At 42.6% G+C, this 14,077-nt stretch overlaps 1 protein-coding gene across 1 annotated transcript in view; it reads left to right on the top strand.

The window, feature by feature from the left end:
* Nucleotides 1-14,077, top strand: part of pcdh15b (protocadherin-related 15b) — a 225,974-nt gene that overhangs the window by 88,645 nt on the left and 123,252 nt on the right. The window contains exons 11-14 of the mRNA XM_063220981.1: nucleotides 834-1,040; nucleotides 3,328-3,462; nucleotides 11,818-11,967; nucleotides 13,602-13,798. Of these exons, the coding sequence (XP_063077051.1) occupies nucleotides 834-1,040; nucleotides 3,328-3,462; nucleotides 11,818-11,967; nucleotides 13,602-13,798 (689 nt within the window). The remainder of the gene's footprint in view (nucleotides 1-833; nucleotides 1,041-3,327; nucleotides 3,463-11,817; nucleotides 11,968-13,601; nucleotides 13,799-14,077) is intronic.

The following is a 14,077-nucleotide window of genomic DNA, read 5'->3' as shown; positions in this document are numbered from 1 at the left end:
TCAGAGTCTTGAGCTTGAGAATCAATGAAGTCCCCTTAGCGCTGTAGATGGCGGTAGCGCACGTCTTGCGCAAACACCTGAAAAAGAGAAGAAGAAGTAGGGGACAACGCCCCCTTAGGAGACCCAACTTGAGCACACACTTTTTCATTGAGTGGGCGTGTTTTGCGATATCTTGGTTTGATTCAGTATTTTTGTTATTACTCTTTCCAGTCTTGTTTCCTTTTTTTTCAAACAGTCAAACTCCTGCCAGAATAGAATCATAACAGCAAAAAAAGACACGTGAAATAATACAAAAGATGGAGAATTACGGCGAGAGGAAAAAAAGCAAGTCTCAAAGACGTTGTAAAATATGTTTTTGGAGGGGGTGGAAATAGATGTTGTCACTCATATTTACACTTCATTCAGACTGAGGTAGTCCAGGTGGGAGATTGGCTGTCAGAAACACAAAGACCTTTTTCCACTTTTGCTGAGTCACAAGAAGAACTGAAGGGAAGAACTGTCCTGAACAGATTACCCTCCTCTATCTTCCCCTTTCTCAGTGATGAAACACATACAAATGATCCAGATCTACGTACTTCAGTAGTGAATTTATATTTGTGTCAACTGCCACTCTTGCCATTGGCCTGTGATGCATATGGATAAGAAATTGTGAGAGAGGTGTACATAGGGTCAGCGAGGGAGAGAGTGCTGGAGAAGAGAAAAAAAAAAGGACAAAGAGGTTGAAAGAGCTGCGATGGACTCCAGAAGTCCAGCTGTCTTTTATTCCCCCATGTCTGCTCTAAATTCATCCGATTTAATCAATCAAAACTCTCTGTTTCTCTCTCTTCCCAAAGGCTGAACAGGACAATGGACACCCACTGCCTGCTTTTGCTAATTTGCACATCGAGGTGCTTGATGAGAACAATCAGGCGCCCTACTTCACGTCGGCAATCTACCACGGCTTTATCAGTGAGTCTTCGCCGGTTGGCACCAGCGTCTCCGACAGTGCCAATCTCACAGCCCCGCTCGTCATCACCGCCCTTGATAATGACATCGAGGAGGTAAGAACAGACCCTTATTCTTTCTTTTATTCTTTTTCCCCTCTTTTTTTATCATCCATTCAACTTTTTGGAGCTCTCAATCAATGTTGAGGTCAGAGAGCTGAGGTAGTCACATCAAGGACATCACATGAAGGAGGAATATGATTGGACTTCAATGAAAGCTTTATGTAATACAATTGAATGACAATGAAAACATTCTATCATATGATTAGACGGCAATGAAAACTTTATGTAATGAACTAGATATATCTTGTGAACTTGAAACTTGTTATAACATGAATAAATAAATAAAATCGAGACCAATATATGTAGTAACACATATACGATACCTCCAAGTAGTTGCATCAAAAAAAAAAAAAATGTGGACCAAAGTTGGTTGTCTGTTTTCCATTTGCCTTCCACAATCAGCGGGCGTAATGATCATTTCGTCAGACTGCTGCAGTCTGCCTGAAACCTCATTACTGAAATAAACAATTACTCTGCCACAGCCATCAAAGCTCATGGATGTTGAATTAAGTTACATGACCTTGAGAAGGCAATGACATAGCTAACGTAGTTAAGCAATCTAGCCACATCTGTGAGAAGCTTGGATTGAGTTTATCTAACATTATTTTGTTGATCTGAATGTTTTTAATTGTGTAATTGTTTTTTTTCCATGTTTTTCATTTTACCAATTCGATTATGGCTTTTACAAGATTGCCAAGTGTCTGTAGCCTTCAATTCAGTCTCAGGCAGAGTCAACGTTTAAGAGTATAATCCATCCGTAACCAGCCATATGTTTTCTTCCCTGACTTCAGCTTGCAGTTAATGCTACGCCTGTAGGTATCCAAAGGAGAGAGTGTAACTTGAAGTGAAGTGATTTTCTTGCCTATGTTGGTTTTTTTTTCCTTCTGTCAGTTCTTTCTTTGTTTTTTATTTTCTTCCTCTTTCTTTCTTTCTTTCTTTCTTTCTTTCTTTCTTTCTTTCTTTCTTTCTTTCTATTTGTGTGTGTGATGTGTTTGCTTTTCTTTTAAATTCCTACTTAAGAGCATGGGAGGGTCAGCCTATTGAGGGTTTCTCTACCATAGTATCTCATGACCTGACTTCTTGTCTGTTGCTCAGGAAGAAGTGGTTGAATAGGTCCTCTGCTTTTTTCACTATCAATACAACACACCTAAAGTGAGCAGTCAAAGTAGACCTCCAACATTTGACTACACACAATTAGAGGTAATGATTTTGCAAATATTTGGCCTCTGTCATCCAAATCTGGAATATTTGACTGGTGTTAAGGAAGATTTAGGGCAGTGTTTCCCAACCTTTTTTGTCTTGTGTACCCCCTAAGCATTTTCGTTGTGCGACGAGTACCCCCCAAGTCAAGTTCTATATCGCTTTCTCTATCCCAATGTAACTGGGCCCCATACATTTGTTAAAATTACATTTTTCCAAGTACCCCCTGCAGTGTGCTCGCGTACCCCTAGTGGTACACGTACCCCTGGTTGGGAAACACTGCTTTAGGTAACTAAAAACTTATCAGGCAGCTTGAAAACAGAAGGGATTAGAAGCCAATGTGTTTTGTTCAAGGACAACATATCAAGATGTGTTTGTTTTGCTGGAGTTGTTGGTTGAAGTGGTTGTTCAAAAGAGTTCTGGTTGCATTACAAGCTCTTTATTTCCCAGCAGAACTCAAAGGCATTTTTTGATGGCAGAGTGACTGATGTTTTCACAACAAATTAAGCTTTTCCTCCTCTGTAGCGGTCTGAGGCACCTGGTTGTATCTGATCAGTGTAATTGCCCTGCACAACTGTCCCCCAGTGCATTAGTGTCAAATAATACTTTATTGGCCACAGTGGACATAAGGAGCAGTCTTTTTCTCTTCCTTGATGGCTTTACGCTTTTCAAGATGTCCTTGCAAGACCATATTTTCTCAATAATGTGACAACAGAGTTTTGGTTGCAGTGACATCTCCGGTGAGAAAGAACATTTCCAAACATGGCTCATAAGTAGAGAAAAAAACCTATTCAGAGACCTTTGAAGTGTATTTAAAATGTCCATTTTTAGAGGTGGCTTTTACCCAAAGACCTTTTGCATGGTGTTACCTTTACCTTCTTCTTGTGTTAAAGTCTGTGTGAGGATAAGCAATTTGATTGGATCTCCTTCTCTCCTCTTTTTCCTGTATTTTTGTGTTGGTTATTTTTCTTTTTCTGTCTTTTTCCCCCTTCACAACCCAACCAATGTCCCCTATTGGTATTGACAGTGATGTGTGCTCTTGTCTCTCCTCGATGTGTCTGTCTGTCTGTGTGTGGTGTAGACCAGGGACCCGATGGTGCACATCTCCCTGGGTGGCTATGACAACATCTTCACAGTGACCCCTCATGGGATTGGCCGCCACCTGACGCTGCTCAAGCCTGTGGATCGTGAAGAGCAGCAGAGCTACTTGTTTGCGGTAAGACAGCGTTAACACTTTGGCATTTGCTTGCTCACCTGTCTGCCCCCTCCTTGAGTCTCTGTCTCTCTTTCTTTCTCTGCTCTACCTCCCATCCATCACGGTGCTGTCCCCCTATCTTACTCCTCCTATACCAGTGATTCTCAAAGTGTGGCCCGGGGACCACTGGTGGTCCGCGACAGAGCTCAGGTGGTCCGCAAGAAGATTTCTACTTTTCCAGACAAGCTAGTAGTAATCTGTATTTGTAACATTAATACAACCCTAAACATAGCTGAAGTCATATTTTCACCACAATAAAACAGGCTTGTAATGTGAATAAAAAGTAAATGATCTGCATCGAAATTAGTAGTGTCGAATTAGCACCCCTCAACTGTCAATTCAGTTGATAGGTGGTCCCTGAACATTTTTGGGGGGACAAAGTGGTCCTTAGTCTGAAAAAGTTTGAGAAACACTGTCCTATACCAACTCCCCTTTCTGTTTCTCATGTCTAAGGTTTTGTCTCTGTCATTCTGCCAACTTGTTCTGTATGTCATGCACTGTTCAGTGGACACCTGCAAATGGTTTTCGAAATGGTGAGCATGGAAAATGTCATTTCCATATGTCTCCATTGTATGTTGACAGCATACAATTCAATACTCATCATGAATTCAAGCTAATGAATGTAGACCTAGGTCATATTTTCGGGTAAAGAAGTGACTAATTGCTTTTGATACCTTGCCTGAATGCAAGGTCATTCATAATCATTGCTGTACAAATCTATCAAGTTCATCTACATGCTCTGCATCAAGCTTCACCTATGGTGTAATTATCTTGGTTAGGAAACTGGCTTTAGGCTCTAGTTTCACAGCCCAATGTTGTTAGTTGTTTGGAAGGCTAAACGCATCTGCCAGACTTTGACACTCAATGCTGCATGTGGAAGATTCAAGATTTGTCTTGGACATACATAGCTGATGCATAACACACAACACATGACACAAAATAAACAAATAAACAAACAAACAAAAATAAAGTGAGAAGTGAGACTTACTGCAGACAGCTGACAAACAAGCAATCATTCACCGGCTCAAAGTGTGGATTGTGTCACATGGCTCGGTGCACCTAAGCATACAGTACCATTCTATCAATACAACACCACACTGAACAGCATAGAGCTGAGTGAAGCTTTAAAGTGCACCGGGTTGCAAAAGGGGACAGTTGTTTCGGTCACTGGGAGAGAGGGGCCCCAGAATTGGGTCCTCATTATATTGTATGTATTGGGCTAGGGGGCCCTTTCAGATGACTTTGTCCTGGGCCCGGCCGAAGCTGTCAGCGGCCGTGATAGAGTGCATAACATGGCAGCCGCTACACTTAACAGACAGCAGGGCCACAACAATGGTGTTTGCATCTGGCAAAGTAATAACTTATTGTGGCCCATACAGAAAAGACTGGGAGAGTTTTATAACCCATGTTTTGTTTCTTGGCAGCAGCCATGTGTTGGTTGTAATATGTTGTGTGGATATGTGTGAGTGTGTTTCTGTATTGGAGAGATTGTGTTTGTGTGTGTGTGTACAGAGGCTATGAATTGCTGTTTGTGTCTTGTTCTTGTTCCATTACAAATCAGTGAGTTTGGAAGTTTGAAAGTCCTTGTGTTTGCAATTTATGTGTACACTTACCCAGATATCAGAGAAAAGTTGCTGACCCAGGGGATTTTGTTTTGTTGTGATTTGCTTTTGATAAGCAAGCAAAAAAATGAAATAAGAACAATCACTTTGAACTCTTCTGAAGAGGCTTGTTCAATGTATGGCATTGACATTATGACATTATTCTTTAAAGCACTGTATAATTGAATTCACCATTATTAATACCAGTGATTTCCTTTCACAGCGTGAGTTTCTTGAAATATTGGACGCCACAACAGTTCTCACTGTTAACGTCTGCTTAGTCATGCTAAATCAGAACCAAGCAATGAAAAGCCTTGGCAATTTCCCATAATTCATTTCTCCAACATTCAATGCTAATATCACTGGGCTGGAAAGGATTTATGATCAGTTGTGCACTGCATAGTTATCTTCTGCTACATAGTCTTGTGTCTGGATGCATTATCTATACGTTGTTGTTTTTGCATCATCAATATCTTTAGACTTCAATTTAGGGGTGCCTGTGTGTGTTCATGCTTGCGTACACGTGTTTGTGCTTTTCTGTGTCTGTTCTGTGTGTGTAAGTAACTAAGAGGGATACAGTGAAAAAAATAGAGATAGAGAGCAGGAGAGTGAAAAGTGTTTGTGAATGTCTAATGTGAATGGTGTTCATATTTTGGTGTATGCTTGTGCTGCTCGGGTGTCCCAAACACTCTCAAAGTCTGTTCATCTGCATGTTGATCTAGTGCAGGCTGCCTCCTCAGAGCGGCTAGAGGTGCTTTCATCCAGGCAGGCAGCCGCCACTAACTGGCACATTGCTTAGCCCGAGGTGCGGTGTGTGTTTATATTTGGTGTGTTGGTGTGTGTGTGTGTGTGTGTGTGTGTGTGTGTGTGTGTGTGTGTGTGTCTGTGTGTGTGTGTGTGTGTGTGTGTGTGTGTGTGTGTGTGTGTGTGTGTGTGTGTGTGTGTGTGTGTGTGTGTGTGTGTGTGTGTGTGTGTGTGTGTGTGTGTGTGTGTGTGTGTGTGTGTGTGTATGCAAGACTTCACTCATGCATATTTCTTAATTCGCACAGTGTGTGTATTTGTGTATGTTTATGAGTCTCTTGCATGTGTGTTGGCAAGATGAATTCAGAGATGTCTTTCAATCTTAGCCCGACCCTGTGCACTGACTGGGTAAATCAACAAGAATATTCACAGATATAAAGGCACACACGCGCACGAGCACATGCGCGCACACACACACACACACACACACACACACACACACACACACACACACACACACACACACACACACACACACACACACACACACACACACACACACACACCCACACACACACACACACACACCCACACACACACACACCCCCACCCACACACACACCCCCCCCCCCCCCACACACACACACACACACACACACACACACACACACACACACACACACACACACACACACACACACACACACACACACACACACACACACACACACACACACATTGTCACCTTAGATACACCTACAGATATAAAGGCACAGACGCGCACGAGCACATGCGCACACACACACACACACACACACACCCACACACACACACACACACACACACACACACACACACACACACACACACACACACACACGCACGCACGCACGCACGCACGCACGCACGCACACATTGTCACTTTAAAATCACACACATTCACAAATATACTATACATGTACAAACACCATGTCAGGCAAATAAACCTGAGAGAGAGAGAGAGAGAGAGAGAGAGAGAGGCGGGGAAGGGGGGTGGGAGAATGAGAGAACGAGAGAGAGATGTACAGACTGAGTAAGGGAATGAAAAAAATAGAGAGTTGTAATTAGAAGGGAAAACTCCATCACCTGAGTTGGTCCGAGAGAATCTGGTGGGTGGGAGAAACTAAGTGGGGTGTTTTGATGGAATGTGTTTGTGGCGTACGTGGAGAGCAATTTCTAGTGGTGTCAACAATAATCGATTCGGCAATGCAATGCAATACGGGGCATGGACAATTCAATTCAATGCGGCAAGTTCCATAATCAATGCGGCACATTTTTTAAGTTTCAATTACTTCCGTGTATATTTCAGGAAAAAATGAATATTAAATTAAATTAAAGCACTTTGAAGCATTGGAAACGGCAAGACTGATTCAGAAAACAGCCAATAAAATGTTGCTCAGTATCTGACTACTTGTATTGCCTCATCATGACTGATGAAACATTTGCTTTGCTTTCAGTAGAAATGCAATGCATTGTAGAATTGAATCAAATCGAATCGAATCGAATTGCTACCTCTCGAATCGTAATTGAATCGAATCGTGAGGGCAGTGCCAATGCACACCACTCGCAATTTCCTCCACCATCGTTATCGCTGCACCATCCCCCTATCCAGATGGGCCGCTGCCTATGAAAACAGCAGGCCTGTGATGTCAGGAGACGCCACAGTGAATATACGCATGTTTCTGATCTACTTTTTTTTCATTCATTCCCGGAGATGAGTGAAAACAACAACAGCAAGTCTGTCACCAGAAGCGATTGCATCATCAACACTACATGTGCACACACAGACACATAAGCACACATCTTGCGTGGACACACACACATGCACCCACACACACACGCACACGCGCGCACAAACACACACACACACACACACACACACACACACACACACACACACACACACACACACACACACACACACACACACACACACACACACACACACACACACACACACACACACACACACACACACACACACACACACACACACACACACACACACAATAAATGGAAGTGATATCTGCCTATAAACAAAGCAGTTGTTGTGTCTGGTTTTCCCAGACGAGGAAGTGTCGAGAGACGGAGCTTTGAGGCTGAATACAGATGCAGCTGTGTGAGACCTGCAGGACTCTGTGATGAGCAGAGAGAGAGAGAGAGAGAGAGAGAGAGAGAGAGAGAGAGAGAGAGAGACAGAGACAGAGACAGAGACAGAGAGAGAGAGAAGTGAAAATGGGAGCAAGAGCGGGAGGAGAAAGAGTGAGGAAGATGAGGACAAGGAGGAAGACAGAGGAGACAGTAGAGCGAAAGAAAGAGAGAGAGGGATAGAGAGAGAGGGAGAGAGAGGAGTGGGGTGGGCAATGGAGGGGTGTAGGAGGATGTCTGTCTGAGTGTTCATGGCATTCATTCAGGGTGCTAATCCTGACACTGGCTGATTCACTTAATTCACAGTCTGTAGTGTGGCCTCTAATGCAGTGTCTTGTCAAAAAGCCTACTTGCAAAAGTTTTATATATGAATTCATGTCTGTTACAGTGGATCACAGTGTAGTGTAGCTAGTATTTGCACCTTTTTGTCACTAGTAAATAGAGACAGTAGCCTATATATAATTATGTACAATCTATGATAGAAAATAATCTTGTTCAACCTCTTGTCTTCTTTAGTATTGTTCAATGTCTTAGACTAGCTTGGAGTGTCTAGCCACCAGCGCTGCCTAGGGCAATGCATTGGATCTTGTAGTAACTCAGAATCTACTGTCTAGTTTTTGCAGTCTTTAGTGACTACTGTAGTCACTACTTTAGTGACTACTGCGGGGTGAAATTTTACTTTATGCAAATTAGTTTTGAGTTTACAGTCACTAAAACTTGAAGGGTTTATTTGCAAAACAGTGTATCTCCATTTTTTGACTTTTGCATTTTATTATTGGAAATGACTGTCCAGACATCATATCACCTATGTGTGAATTCTTACCACTCAAATAGTTTGAGAACACAGTTTTTTAAGCGATATAAAATGCATTTTGCAATGCATTTCAATGGAATGCCCAATACAAAAATGTACATTTCCCAACATTCTACAAAATGGAGATACACCGTTTTGCAAATAAACCCTTCACTTTTTTTTTCTAATTTGTTCTCCCTGTTTCTATCTGTCGTATTTGCGTCCTGCTCTGCACTTTGAAGTATTTAGGCCAGTAGTTCTCAGTAGATTTTTAACACCCCCCCCCCCTACCCTTACCCCATCATAGGCCTCCCAACGCCCCCATCGACCTCATCATAAGACTGCCAATGTCCCCCTTACTATTAGAAAGTTTAAATGGACTAATGCCCCCAATGACAATTAAGCACCGCCCCATCCCAACTGTATCCTTCTCAACGTCCCCCCTAGGGCTGGCTTACGCCCCCTGTTAGGGTCCACTGCTCCCGTTGAGAAACACTAATTCAGGCAGTCATCTGGTGTTAGTGGGGTCTATATTTTCTCTGATCTCTTGTTTCAGCCAGTGTGTATCCATCCACTACTGTAATCTTTCCTTTAGCTAAATCCATTATAGACTAGTGTGATCTCACATTTGGGCTGTACATTTGAGACAAGTGAAGACCTGAAACTATACCAGAGAGAGTAGAGAGAGAGAGGTTCCATTGGCCCATTGTTTCCTAGTTCTATTATGGCCCCCCTTAGGCAGACCTAGGCAGACTTAAAGACTGTTCTATTCATTGTAGGAGCATTATGACACGCCCCTTTAGGCAGACCGGAACCTGGTCGCGTTAGGTGCCCATAGAAACCTATTATGTTGGCATATCTCTATAGAATATCTCTGACTATACTGTATTTCTCTTCTCTCCAGACATCTGTTGTTGTTGGTGTCGGCAAGCAAATGAAAGAGAATAATTTTGAAACAAAGAGTTGTACCGAAAGGGGGTAGAAACAAAAACAACAACAACAACAACACCACACAAAGGCATCCTCATTTCTCTAGACAGGCAGACAGTTACCTGTGGCTTTGTCACCAGAGAAAAGAAAAGGACATGTGAACAATGGCACTCTGGCATCGCCTCGTTGTCAGTGGAATATAATCTGCATCTACTCCTCATGGGAGACGAGATGCCAAACTGTCACATTCCGTCTTCTTTGTTTGCATTTTGTTTTGTGACTGTCGGTGTGTCTGTGTTGTGTTTTTCTGTGTTGTTGTAGCTGGGTGTTTTTTCCGTTTGTTTTGGTTGTGGTAGCAAGTGAGAGAGTGTTACTGTAAATAAAATAAAATCTCTCTCTCTCTCTCTCTCTCTCTCTCTCTCTCTCTCTCTCTCTCTCTCTCTCTCTCTCGCTCTCTCTCTCTCTCGTCTTTATTTGCCTGACATGGTGTGTATACATGTATATATTTGTGTATGTGTGTGTGTGTAAGGTGACAATGTGTGTGTGTGTGTGTGTGTGTGTGTGTGTGTGTGTGTGTGTGTGTGTGTGTGTGTGTGTGTGTGTGTGTGTGTGTGTGTGTGTGTGTGTGTGTGTGTGTGTGTGTGTGTGTGTGTCCGCGCGCGTGCGCGCGTGTGCGCGTGTGCATGTATGTGTGCATGCACGTGTCTGTCTGTCTGTCTGTCTGTCTGTCTGTCTGTCTGTCTGTACATGTTTCAGAAGGACAAGACTTTTTTGCTTTTTTGATAATTGAGTGTTTCTTCTTTACTCCTAATGCGCATTGTTTGTGTGGTATAGTATTCATTCAGGTTTTATGTAGACCTACTGTATGTGTAAAATCATAGAGCTTGTATATCATATCACTGAGCAAAGGTCACAAGTCTCTATTCATTCATGTAAATTATGTTTATCTTTTCTGCTTTCTTCCTTGTGTGTAAACATCACAAATAGCCACAGGGCAGTGTGCATGCGTGCGTACGCACGTGTGTGCGTGTGCCTGTGTGTGTGTGTTTGTGCGTGCGTGCATGTATGTGCGTGTGTGTTTTTGTGCGTGTGCCTGTGTGTGTGTGTTTGTGCGTGCGTGCGTGCGTGCGTGCATGTGTGTGCGCGCGCCTGTGTGTGCATGCGTGTGTGTGTGTGTTAAAAGTGATGATGATGACTGGGGGGGAGGGATGACCTGGCTTGCCCACCAGCAGGCTCTCTGCTTGAGCTGCATTAATTAGAGCAGAGCAGCTTAAGAAGACAGAGCTGACCTGGCAGCCATCAGCTAATGAATAAGGAAGACAGAATACCAAATCAGGATATTGAGCAAATGCTCTTGTTAAAAGACAAAATTATTGCCAGAGTGTAATTTGTTATTTTTTAATTGCTAATTGTATTCGTTTGTTTATTGATTTGTGGGTTTAACGGTGAGTTATTTGTAAAGGTGAGCTCATACTGCTATGTGTAAGAAGGTACTTTAAATCCACCATTTTTTTACTGTTAGTGTTGTAAGTTTAAGCAAATACTGTTCTTGTATATTTTTCATATATTGTTGGGAGCATATCGCAGCATTTATAAGGTTAATACACACAGCCATACATTCCCACCGTCAAGACATTGCTATGCGGTGAAGGTTTTTTGATCTGGTTTTTTGAGCTTTGATTCCCGGCTCGGATCATTTGTAGAGCCCTCCCCATCTCTCTCCCCATTAGCTTCCTGTCCACGTCTCAAACTGTCAATCTCAAATTACCGTCAATAAAGTCATAAAAGACGGAAAAAAAGTGTGAAACCGGCTTTGTAAAATTATGTGCTGTAAACAGTTTTGGCCCCAGCGTGGTTATCCATCAGCTTCATATCCCTCTCTCTTACTCAGTCTCACCTCACTTCCCTTCCCTTTTTGTCTTCGATGGCAATCAGTAGTGTAAAGTTTGGAAGTGTGCCTCAAGGTTTTTTTTGGCAACTATCGAGCCCTTATCTTCCATGCCCCATCATGAAATTACCTCCCTCTCACTCTTATCTCCGTTCTCTTCCTCCTTGTCTCCGCAGATCATCGCCTCAGATGGTGTCCAGCAAAGCGAGGCAGTGACCGTCAACATCACCGTGATCGACGCCAATGACAACACACCCACCTTCTCCAACGTCTCCTACAGCGTCAACGTCTACACCAACATGTTGCCAGGAGACACGGTCATCAGGGTAATAATAAATCCCTCCACAGACACAAAAAGCTGTTTTTTTCCCTAGCAGAAAGGCCAACCAATAGGCTGCTAACATAACTCAAAGTGTAACTTTAGCCTCTAAAATCGCTACTGTAGTTGTTGTGTTGTTACAACTGGCTACTGGCAACCACTCACTGACTTTGCCCGTTAAGACACAGTGTTATTAATTTGCAGTTACCAGAATGGCAATTACCAAGTCGTAGTACATTACTAAAGGCCTCGCGTTAGTTAATGTATGTTAGTTAACTTTTCAATGACTTTTACAGCGTACCACTGGTGGAACATTGTGCTATATGGAGCTACGGTAATGACAGTAGCAAAGCAAGCCTCTCATTTATCCATGCTTTATAGGCAAAATAATTTGGGATACATTTGTGACTCTTTCTTTTTTTCCCCGGAGCTCACTTGTCAGTCCTTTTAGAAGCAGGAGGATAATAATCTGTTTTGCAGTCCGAGCATGACCAGCGAGTCAGTGACTCTTCGACATGCTGGTCTGGGATGATTGACGCAGAAGGTCAGGCTCTGTTTCACAGCTGGAAATCAAAGGGATCTCGGCCTCTGAGAGACCTGCTCGGACGTCTGTACATGCTGTTTTCTGGCCCTCCCGACGGGTTTGATTTAATGTGGACGTTCTCTGAGAAGGCACACTGTAATTTATAACTTATTAGCTGCTCCCTTTCACTTAGAGCAAATGGCTCTAGAAGATGAGGCTGAATATAAAATGTCATGTCTTATGTCATTTGGATAGCTTGAAGCTTTAAAACAGATTCCTCCCCTATTTTAATTTACTGGTCAAAGTCAGATTGGACCTTTGTAAAAGATATTAGGTTTCGTTATAATAGTTGTAGCCATAAACTTCCGTCCTTACTAGTGTTGTCGTGAAACCAATACTTTGGTATCGGTACTGATACCAAATTGTGACATTTTAATCATGTAACTATGTAACTCATAATGTAACTGATGTTATCCTGGGCTGGTCAAATTGGTACCGGTGATGCAGGTGGTGCAACCCTCGACCTTACAAATGGTGTTATGTTTGCCTTTTATTGAATATCCAATCTATATAATGGACCATTAGGCTCAGTATGATGACGGCACACATTGACCTACTACATGCCATAAAGCAGTTTGGTTGGTTACACAGCATTACATGAATTTGAGATCGACAGAGACCAAAAAGTAAAGGTTTTATTTGAGTAGTTACCATTTCTACTGATTTTCTTTTAAACACACCTGAGAAGAAGATGGAATTAATGGCAAAACACTGAGAACAATCTTTTAGACTGATTTTGTCCTTTGCATATTCCTTTTACACAGTGATGCTTTGTGAACTAGAGAGCTCTTTTCCGACATGAGATATATCCATTTTATAAAATCTTGGGAAATGTAAGTGTATATATTTTTTTATTGGACATTCCATTGAATTGCATTGCAAACTGCATTTTATAGAGGTTTGAAAAGTTTGTTCTCAAAACATTTGAATGGCAAGAATTCACACACAGATGATAGGACTTCTTAACAGTCAATTTCAATATGAAAATACAAAAAGTAAAAAATGGTGGCTATAGTAGTGTTTTGAAAAGAGCTCTTATGTTTTGTTTGTTTCTCCAGCTCACAGCCGTGGATGCAGATGAGGGCCCCAATGGAGAGGTATCGTACCGCATCCTAGCCGGCGACCAAGGGGAACACTTTGACATCGACAAACAGACGGGCGTGATCACCATCACGCGCGGCATCAGCCTGGACGTGGGCCGCAGCTATGCTCTCACTGTGGAAGCCATGGACAACGGCCCCAAGCCCCAAAGACGGTCAGTGGTGGCACTCACTTTTCACTTACATTACATTACACTTAGCTGACACTTTTATCAAAAGCGACTTAGTTACTTGAAGTAATTACAGGATATGGGTTACTTTTCCTGGAGCAATCTGGCGTTGGGTGCCTTGCTAAAAGGCTTTTCAGCCATGGAGTGAGGTAGGGAGTGGAAGGGTGGGATTCGAACCTACAACCCTCTGATCTCAAGTCTATCTCCTTAACCATTAGGCCTTGGCTGCTCCTCTTGTAACATTAAGTCGTTGGTATCTGCAGT

This window comes from Engraulis encrasicolus, chromosome 17 (assembly GCF_034702125.1).
Source record: "Engraulis encrasicolus isolate BLACKSEA-1 chromosome 17, IST_EnEncr_1.0, whole genome shotgun sequence".
Classification (NCBI taxonomy): domain Eukaryota; kingdom Metazoa; phylum Chordata; class Actinopteri; order Clupeiformes; family Engraulidae; genus Engraulis; species Engraulis encrasicolus.
Note: the sequence above shows the minus strand (reverse complement) of the source record. Positions and strands in the feature narration are given on the sequence as shown.